This window comes from Anolis sagrei, chromosome 11 (genome assembly GCF_037176765.1).
Source record: "Anolis sagrei isolate rAnoSag1 chromosome 11, rAnoSag1.mat, whole genome shotgun sequence".
Taxonomy (NCBI): domain Eukaryota; kingdom Metazoa; phylum Chordata; class Lepidosauria; order Squamata; family Dactyloidae; genus Anolis; species Anolis sagrei.
In genome coordinates, this window is record NC_090031.1 from 24,295,370 (window position 1) to 24,306,111 (window position 10,742).

The 10,742-nt window shown below is 39.7% G+C and overlaps 1 protein-coding gene across 2 annotated transcripts in view; it reads left to right on the plus strand.

The window, feature by feature from the left end:
* LOC132763497 (ras GTPase-activating protein 4-like) overlaps positions 1–10,742 on the plus strand; it is a 35,246-nt gene extending 24,504 nt beyond the window's left edge. Inside the window, exons 16-21 of one of the 2 annotated variants that reach the window (XM_060757011.2) lie at positions 289–485; positions 1,614–1,751; positions 1,839–1,974; positions 5,846–5,972; positions 8,277–8,335; positions 9,811–10,742. In XM_060757011.2, the coding sequence (XP_060612994.2) occupies positions 289–485; positions 1,614–1,751; positions 1,839–1,974; positions 5,846–5,972; positions 8,277–8,335; positions 9,811–9,920 (767 nt within the window). In that variant the 3' untranslated portion in view covers positions 9,921–10,742. The remainder of the gene's footprint in view (positions 1–288; positions 486–1,613; positions 1,752–1,838; positions 1,975–5,845; positions 5,973–8,276; positions 8,336–9,810) is intronic. The other variant, XM_067472036.1, reaches the window with a different exon arrangement.

Here is a 10,742-nt window from a genome sequence, read left to right on the forward strand (position 1 = left end):
CTGGCCACTCCACGCCGCTCTTTTCCTTTCCTCTATCCTCTGGGTGGTCCTTTGGGTCCAAACCTGGCCATTATGCTAAGTTGGGTCATGGAGGGTCTCGTGGGCCATGTTTGGGCCGGATCGGCCTGGCAGCAGAGAAGCCTTCGGGGAACAAATTTACAAACAAATTTACAAACAAGTATTGTTAGAGTTCTGAAATTTTTGCCACCAGCGCCCCCTAGTTTTCACCACCAGAACTTTTTGTGTTTGACTCTGGCGCTAACTGTGTTTCGGGGTGTCCCTTTGCAGAGCCGGACCTGCAGGGGGCGCCGCTCCCCTTCCCGGCAGCAAAGGAGGGGCCCTTGTTCCTCCACAGGCAAAAAGGCAAAGGGCCACTCCACCCTTCCTCCACCTCCTCCTCCTGCTCCTCCTCCTCCTCAAAGGAGAAGCTCTACTTCTCCTTCAGCAGCGAAGCCCTCTGTTGCTCCAAGGGGCCCGACTCCCAGGTGAGAAGCCTATGCCAAGGCATTCATGCTTCAGTGTATCACAGTATATTCATTATTATTATTATTATTATTATTATTATTATTAATAATAATAATAATAATTAGATAGATCTAATAAATAATAATATTATAGGTTATTTCTATATTATTATTATTGTGCTGGTACAGCTGTACCAGGTGCTCCAATGTTATTTGCTTTGTATTGAGTGTTTGCTTGCAGTCCAGGGTTTCAGAGGTTCTACAGAAAGGTGGCTTCCTTTGGTTGCAGTCGTAGGGCAAGTCACCTGTCCATCATCGTTAAGTTTTGGTTCCGCCCCTTGCTCAGGGCAATTGGGAAGGGAAGGGAGCCATTTTTTAGTTAGTCTCAGTAAGGAAAGCTAATGTACAGGATGTGTTCAAGCTTCTCCTGTACAAAAGCTTCAACCGTTAAGACTTTCCGGGGGAGAACAATCTTAAGAGTCTCCAAAGATTTCCAGGGAAACAGCCCTAAAGACCAAAGAACTCCAGCTGGAGAATCTACTAGCCTTACTGGTAGGTCCACTCGGCGTTCGAGACGCAGTTCGACCCGGTAGCGGAGCCCACATCAGTAAGGGTTAGATTACAGTCAGCCTGGGAGAAGTTAAAAAAGGGGATTTTCCTTTAAAGTAAAGAATTAGTTATTGAAGACAATTGCCTGTCCTTCGTGGACAAGATTAGGAAGCCACAAGTTGCATAAAAGCCTGGAATCATTTGTTTAACTTTCTGAAGACAAGAGAAGTTTCTGTTTGATTGTTCATTAATAAAGGACTTTGTTATACTTCACAAGCCATCTAAAGACTATTTGTGGTGGAAAACCTCTGAGAACTTCTCTTTGGGGCCCCCTGGCTTCCCGCTGGGGTCAAGTCACACGTCCTATTTAAAGACAATTATTTACAGGCCCAGCGCGCGACAGAACAATTATTATCATTATTATTTACATATTAGATATTATCAGTATATTATTTTTATATATTATTTTATATACTATTACTATTTATATTTAATGTTTATTGCATGTGTGCCTTTTCTTAGTGGCGTACTCTCTGAGCCAATTGCATGAGGGGCATGCATGGGGAGGGGAGTGCATTGCAGAAAATCCCTTCCTTGCAGAAAAGCCCCTTCCTGCCCTTGGCGGACATCCTGGCCGCAGAGAAGGTGGACGAGAAGAGCTTCGGCAGCGCCAACGTCCTGCAGGTCATCTATGCCAACGCCGCCGGAGGAGCCGACACCGCCTACCTGCAGTGCAAGGTGGGATTCCCAGAGCTGGAGAAGGAAGAAAGCAGGCCTTCTTCTCTTAGCTTTCCTCTTACGCTGCCGTGCCTGCCTCTCCTGCAGTGTGTGACCGAGCTGCACCAGTGGCTGTCAGCCTTGCGCAAGGCCTGCGCCCGCAACCCGGCCAAGCTGTGCGCCTACCACCCGGGCCTCTTCCGCGGGGACAAGTGGAGCTGCTGTCTCCAGAGGGACCGCGACGGTAGGACAGCCTCACAATCCCACCATTTATTATTATACTAGCTGTTTCCCTGCCACACGTTGCTGTGGCCCAGTCTGGTGATCTGGAAAATAAAGTAATGAGAAAGTGTTGGTTGCTAATATATGTAATTCCTTTATGCTTGTAGGTAAATAGTATTTCTTGTTGTTTCTTTGTCAGTGTTGATGTGGAGATTGTCTGGTTTGCCCACCCTGGAATATGCAACATATCATAGTCCTTCTTTAAGGGTCTCTTTCAAATCTGTGATACTATATCTGTGTGTGTGAGAGAGAATCATATCTATCTATCTATCTATCTATCTATCTATCTATATTTATCTCTGGTTGAGATAAATATAGATAGAGATATGCGCCTTTCACCTTAAGAACAGACAAGCATCCCGGGCTCTGAAGATCACCTGGGAAGGAATCCCACTGGAACATTGCAGCGCACCCAAATACCTGGGAGTCACTTTGGACCGTGCTCTGACCTACCAGAAGCACTGCCTGAACATCAAGCAAAAAGTGGGCGCTAGAAACAACATCATACGAAAGCTGACTGGCACCACCTGGGGATCACAACCAGACACAGTGAAGACATCTGCCCTTGCGCTATGCTACTCTGCTGCTGAGTATGCATGCCCAGTGTGGAACACATCTCACCACACTAAAACAGTGGATGTGGCTCTTAATGAGACATGCCACATTATCACAGGGTGTCTGCGCCCCACACCACTGGAGAAATTACACTGCTTAGCCGGTATTGCACCACCTGACATCCTCCGGGAAGTAGCAGCCAATAGTGAAAGGACCAAGGCAGAGACATCTCCAGCTCATCCCCTGTTTGGGTATCAGCCAGCACGTCAATGACTTAAATCAAGAAATAGTTTTCTTAGATCTACAGAGACACTCGCTGGAACACCCCAGCAAGCAAGAGTCCAAAAGTGGCAGGCCCAAACCCAGCACCTCAATCCATGGGTGATACCAGATGAGAGACTCCCACCTGGGCACACAGAAGACTGGGCAACTTGGAAGGCACTGAACAGACTGCGCTCTGGCACCACGAGATGCAGAGCCAATCTTAAGAAATGGGGCTACAAAGTGGAATCCTCGGCATGCGAGTGTGGAAAAGAGCAAACCACTGACCACCTGCTGCAATGCACCCTGAGCCCTGCCACATGCACGATGGAGGACTTTCTTGCGGCAACACCAGAGGCACTCCAAGTGGCCAGATACTGGTCAAAGGACATTTAACCAAATACCAAGTTTGCAAAATCTGTGTGTTTTTTTTCTTTTTCTTTTTAATCTCTGTGTTTTTTTTGTTCTGTTAGAATTGTAACACAAAGGTATGGTTGCTGATGACACGATAAATAAATAAATCTATATTTATGACTGGATGGCTCTCTGTCAGGAGGGCTCTGATTACATTTTCTTGCCCTGGTGAAGAGAGTTGGGTTGGATGGCCTTAAGTATTTTCTGTTGGTCATGGGGGTTCGGTGTGGGACATTTGCCCCATTTCTGTCGTTTGTGGGATTCAGAATGCTCTTTAATTGTAGTGAACTATAAATCCCAGTAACTACAAATCCCAAATGTCAAGGTCTATTTCCTCCAAACTCCATCTGTGTTCATATTTAGGCATATGGAATTTTTGTGCAAAATTTGGTCCAGATCTATCATTGTTTGAGTCCACAGTGCTCTCTGGATGTAGGTGAACTACAACTCCCAAAGTCAAGGTCAATGCCCACCAAACCCTTCCAGAGTGTTCTGTTGGTCATGTAAGTCCTGTATGCCATATTTGGTTGAATTCCATCATTGGTGGAGTTCAGAATGCTCTTTGATTGTAGGTGAACTATAAATCCCAGCAACTACAACTCCCAAATGTCAAGGTCTATTTCTCTTAAACTCCATCTGTGTTCATATATGGGCATATGAAATATTCGTGTCAAGTTTGGTCCAGATCCATCATTGTTTGAGTCCACAGTGCTTTCTGGATGTAGGTGAACTACAACTCCCAAAGTCAAGGTCAATGCACACCAAACCCAGTTTTTTCTATTGGTCATGGGAGCCCTGTGTGCTAAGCTTGGCCCAATTCCATCACTGGTGGAGTTCAGAATGCTCTTTAATTGTAGGTAAACTATAAATCCCAGCAACGACAATTCCCAAATGACAAAATCAATTTTTTTGAGTGGAGGATATAAATTGGACTGTTAGGTGTCTTGTATCCAAATTTGGTGTCAATTTCCCCAGTGGTTTTTGAGTTCTGATGGTAGCACGAACTAACATTACATTTTTATTTATATAGATTTAGACATGGGCAATCCATGGTTCTAAAGTACATACAAAACTAAAGTTCTGGTAGTGAAAACTAGAGGGCGCTGGTGCTTTGCTTCTAAAGTGTTGCTAAAGTTCTGGTGGTAAAAATTTTAGAACTCTAACAAAACTTTCATCTCCAGTAATGAAATAATAATGAAATTTTTGAAAGTTTCTGCAATTTCTGCCACCAAAACTTTAGCAACACTTTAGAAGCAAAGCACCAGCACCCTCTAGTGTTCACCACCAGAACTTTAGTTTTGTAAGTACTGTATATACTCGAGTATAAGCCTAGTTTTCAGGCTGAAAAAGCTCCCCTCGGCTTATACTCGAGTCAAGGTTATTTATTATTTTACTCTGTTATTAGTATTATTTTTATTTCATGTATTATTTTAATCTCTTTATTATTATTACATTTATAGTATTTACCCTATCACTATTATTATTACATTTATTATTTTACTCTATTATTACTGTTACTAGCTGTACCCGCCACACATTGCTGTGGCCAACCTTCCCTCTTTCTCTCCTTCTTTCCCTCCTTCTTCCACTCCCTCTTTCCTTCCTTCCCGTCTTTCCTTCTCTTCTTCCTTCTTCTCTATCTCTTTCCTTCCTTCCCCCTTTTTCTTTCTCTTCTTGTCTCTCTTTTCTTTCTCTCTTTCCTTCCCTCCTTCTCTACATCCCTTTCCTTCCTTCTTTCCTTTTTTCTTTCCTTCTCTCCTTCCTTCCTTCTCTAACTTTCCTTCCTTCCCCCTTTTTCTTTCCCTCCCTCTTTCTCTCCTTTCTTCCTTCTCATCCTGCCTTCTCTCTTTGCTTCCATGCTTCCTTCTCCCTTTCCTTCTTTCTTTCCCTCCTTCTTTTCTTTTCTTTCTTTCTTTCTTTTTCTCCCCCTTCCTCTCTCTTTCTTCCCTTTTTTCTGTATTGTCATTTAGCTTTTAATCATTTAGCTTTTTGGGGCTTTTTATGTCCCTTCTGCTGTGTTTTTCAGTGTTTTTATGAGTGGAGGACATAAATTGGACTGTTAGGTGTATTGTGTCCAAATTTGGTGTCAATTCCCCCAATGGTTTTTTAATTCTGTTAATCCCACAAACGAACATTACATTTTTATTTATATAGATTATTGCATTTCTATTATTTTACTTTATTATTATTATTATTATTATTACATTTATTATTTTACTCTATTAGTGTTGGAAGGATATGTAAGTACGTTTACATTGAAGAAGGTTATAATAGAGTTGGGCAGTCTTATCTTAAATTACAGTTTTATGTAAATATTAAAAAACATTTCATCTCCTGATGCCTCAATTAATGTAATTTTATTGGTATCTATTTTTATTTTGAAATTTACCTGCAGTGGTTGCATTTCCCATCCTCAGCTTATACTCGAGTCAATATGTTTTCCCAGTTTTTTGTAGTAAAATTAGGTGCCTCGGCTTATATTCGGGTCGGCTTATACTCGAGTATATATGGTACTTTAGAACCATTTGGCCATGCCTCTATCTATCTATCTATCTTATCTATCTATGTATGTATCTTACGGTGTTGCTTTGTTGCTCTGCCAGGTGTGGGCTGCGACAAAACTCGGCATGGCGTGACCCTGCGGGAGTGGAGCGACCCCCTGGACCCCCACCTGGAGGCCCACCTGCTTTTCCGGCACTTGGTTGCCACCACAGCCCTGGCGCCCAGCGGGTGAGTCCGCGAGAAGACACACCCAATCATACCCACAAGAACAGGCGGGTAGTACACGGAATCACAACTGCCCATGGTCTGGATACTGTCCTTATAACAGGAGTTGCCTTGGCTTCACACCTTCAGCTGCATCACACCTTCAGCTCAATGCATTTGGAGAGTATTATTGGTATTATTATTAAGACGACAAAGGGAATTTTATTAGAAAATGGAATTATTATTATTAATAATATTAATATGAGGAAAAAGGAAAAAAATTGAAAGAATTTTATTATATTTTCTATAATACAACGCAAAGGAAAATTATTATTATTATTATGAGAAGAGGATTTATTATGACAAAGTGGAATTATTGTTATTATTATTATGATGAAGGCAATTATTACTATTATAATTATTTATGTTTATTATTTATTTATCGTGTCATCCGTAACCAGAACATTATATTACATTTCTAACAGAACAAAACAAACAAACAGAGAAAAAAACAACCAAATTTTGCAAACTTGGTAGTTGGTTAAATGTCCTTTGACCAGTATCTGGCCACTTGGAGTGCTTCTGGTGTTGCCGCAAGAAGGTCCTCCATTGTGCATGTGACAGGGCTCAGGTTGCATTGCAGCAGGTGGTCAGTGGTTTGCTCTTCTCCACACTCGCATGTCGTGGATTCCACTTTGTGGCCCCATTTCTGAAGGTTGGCTCTGCATCTCGTGGTGCCAGAGCGCAGTCTGTTCAGCACCTTCCAAGTCGCCCAGTCTTGTGTGTGCCCAGGGGGAGTCTCTCATTTGATATCAGCCATTGGTTGGGGTTCTGGGTTTGAGCCTGCCACTTTTGGACTCTTGCTTGCTGAGGTGTTCCAGCGAGTGTCTCTGTAGATCTTAGAAAACTATTTCTAGATTTAAGTCGTTGACGTGCTGGCTGATAGCACAGCGCAAGGGCAGATGTCTTCACTGTATCTGGTTGTGATCCCCAGGTTGTGCCAGTCAGCTTTCGTATGATATTGTTTCTAGCACCCACTTTTTGCTTGATGTTCAGGCAATGCTTCTTGTAGGTAAGAGCACGGTCCAGAGTGACTCCCAGGTATTTGGGTGCGCTGCAATGCTCCAGTGGGATTTATATTTATATTTATTTATACCCCACTTTATCTCCTCCTCCTCCTCCTCTTCTTCTTCTTCTTATTACAAGAAATGCAATAATTCTGGGTTGTAATAATAATTCCCTTTTCTTATAACAATTATTATTATTCCAGGTTGCAATTAATAATAATAATTATAAATAATAACAATAATATTAATTACAACCTGGAAGAAGGAGGAAGAGGAGGAGGAAGGGAATTATTATTACAACCTGGAAGTATTGTTATTATTATTATGACAAAGGGAATTAATACTATTACTATTTATATTTTATTTATTTCCCACTTTACCTATTATTATTATTATTATTATTATTATTATTATTAGAAATGGAATAACAACCTGGAATTATTATTATTTGAAACACAGCAAGATGAGTCCACAGCATACACTCTGCTGGCTGTTGTATTAGATCACACGTCGGACACTTCCCAAGTGTCTAGGACTGTGTGATGTATCGGCGAATAATGCGTGCAGATCCCAGTATGGTGGCCTTTTGCAGCTGGCAGATGGTAATCTTGTCAGCGCCAATTGTGTTTAAGTGCAGGCCAAGGTCTTTAGGCACTTCACCCAGTGTGCCGATCACCACTGGGACCAGCTTGACTGGTTTGTGCCAGAATCTTTGCAGTTCGATCTTTAAATCCTCATATTGTGTTACCCTTTCCAGTTGTTTCTCTTCAATCCTGCTGTTACCCAGGATTGCAATATCAACAATCCATACTTTGTTTTTTAACACGATCGTGAGGTCAGGAGTTATTATTATTAGGACAAAAAGTATTATTATTATTATTATTATTATTATTAGGACAAAGGGGATTATTACAAACTATTATTATTAATTATTATTAATATGAGGACAAAGGAAAAATATTACTATTATTATTATTAGGACAAACGGAATTACTACTACTATTATTTTTATTTATTTATATCCCACTTTATCTATTATTATTATTATTATTATTATTATTTATTATGACAAAGGAAATTATTACTATTATTATTACGAGAAAGGGAATTATTATTACACCCTGGAATAATAATAATAATAATAATAATAATAATAATAATAATAGAAATGGTCTCATATTTTAGGGATGCAAAGCAAGCCAATGTGAACAGGCAACTCATGCACGGCTGCTCTCTAATGTCTTTCGTTCCTCTCTTATAGGGAAAAGTCTATGGAACTGTTGGCTCTAGAAAATGGGGAAAACTTTCCTTCAAAGCAAGGTATGGCTCTGTAGGGCATTCCCTATAGTTCTGCAAAGGAATGCAATCTTGGGACCCGGAAGCATTTTACATTATTATTATTGTAGTTGTTGTTGATCTTGAAATACTACAGTTCTTATACTGCCTGGAAGAGACTTATAACCTATTTACTTGAAACAAGTTAACATAATATTGAAAATAGTATATAAAATAATATATTGATAATATATAAATAACAATATTAATTATTATATAATTAATAACTAGTATATAAATAATAATATATTATTATTATATCTTGATTAACAATTATTAATTAAATAATAATTAATATAATACATAATAGTGTAGATAAGTAGCATATAAAAATAATAGTATATGAAATAATATATTGATAGTAAAGGTAAAAATTTCCCCTGATATTAAGTCTAGTCGTGTCCGACCCTGGTGAGTGGTGCTCATCTCCATTTCTAAGCCGAAGAGCCGGCATTATCCGTAGACACTCCCAAGGTCATGTGGCTGGCATGACTGCATGGAGTGCCGTTAGCTTCCCACCAAAGTGGTACCTATTGATCTACTCACATTTGCATGTTATCAAACTGTTAGGTCGGCAAAAGCTGGGACTAACAGCAGGAGCTCACCCTGCTCTCTGGGTTTGAACCGCCAACCTTTCAGTCAGCTAGTTCCGCAGCCCAGCAGTTTAACCTGTCGTGCCCAGTGGATATAAATATCTAAATAATATTGAAAATGATATATAGCAAATATAAATGACATATAATTTATGATACTAATATATAAATATCAAAATAATATTGAAAATAATATATTAATATGCAAAAATAATAGTAGAATCATAGAATCATAGAATCAAAGAGTTGGAAGAAACTTCATGGGCCATCCAGTCCAACCCCATTCTGCCAAAAAGCAGGAATATTGCATTCAAATCACCCCTGACAGATGGCCATCCAGCCTCTGTTGAAAAGCTTCCAAAGAATAGTATATAAAATAATCTATTGATAACAATATGAATATATAGATAATATATATATATTAAATATATAAAAAGTAGTGATCATAATATACAAATAATATATAATAATATTGTATATATAACATACAATATATAATAATACTATACAAAATAAATAATAGTGTACATAAATAATATATAAAATAATAGTATATAAAATAATATATTGATCATACTATAAATAATATAAATATATACAAATAATATATAAATAATGATACGAATATACAAGTAATATATAAATAATATATAAATAATAAATAAAAATGCCGAAACTAATAATAATAATAATAATAATAATATAGTGTGTTACAGAGTGTAATAAAAATGTGAGATGGACAAGACTCAATAATGAATCCCAGCTGGTGCCTTTTGGGCAGAGGTTGGCCCCAGAGAGGCCTGTGGGAGGAGAGACAAGCAATGAATATAAGTCAATGGACTCGCTTTGTGTCTCTCATGGCTTTAGATGCTGACCCTGTGACTGAGAGGCTTTTCGGGATCCTGTGGGATCTGGAAGAGATTCACTCCCGGGAGCGGACCCAGAACAGCCCTCCTTCGGCCGCCCTCCAGGTCTGACGGAAAGGACACCGGATCCATAGGAAGGGCCCCGAAAGGCCATCCAGCCCACCTCCTTCGACCATAAAGACAGCATGACAATGATATCACTCCTATCATCGGAGCCCCTCAGTGGACACTCTAGCTGCCTTTGGGGTTCTTAGGACACCTCCAAAGTCATGACTGCATGGAGCGCTGTTACCTTCCCACCGGAGCCGTACCTATTGATCTACTCACATTTGCATGTTTTCGAACTGCTAGGTTTGTAAAAGCTGGGGCTGACAGCGGAAGCTCACGCCGCTCCCCATATTCGAACCTGCAACCTTTTGGTCAACAAGTTCAGCAGCTCAGTGGTTTAATCCTCTGCGGGCTCCCTTTAATAGGAAAAGCCTATTAATTGTGTTATGATTTTACAAATTTAGTACCAAAACATCACGTTTTACAACAAATCGAGGAAAACAAACAGTTCAGTACACGGTAATGTTATATAGTAAATTATTTATGAATTTAGCACCAAAACATCACAATGTATTGGAACAGCTGTGGATCTGGGCGGGAGGCAGATTGCATTGGATGATACAGAGCGAAGCTTGGATAATCGAGAGTCTACTGTATGTGTGTGTGTATATATATATATGTGGAATCCTTTTATAATTTGAAATATTTACAAGCCATTTTTTAAATATCGCAGGTACAAATCATATTAACAATGGAGTCATAGCATTATGACAACTTGTACTGCTATAGCTTCTTTTTGAATTATCACAGTCACTTTGTTATATCCTTAAGAGAACATATTATCCAGATACGTGGAGATTGTGTATAAAAAATTAACACAGTGAT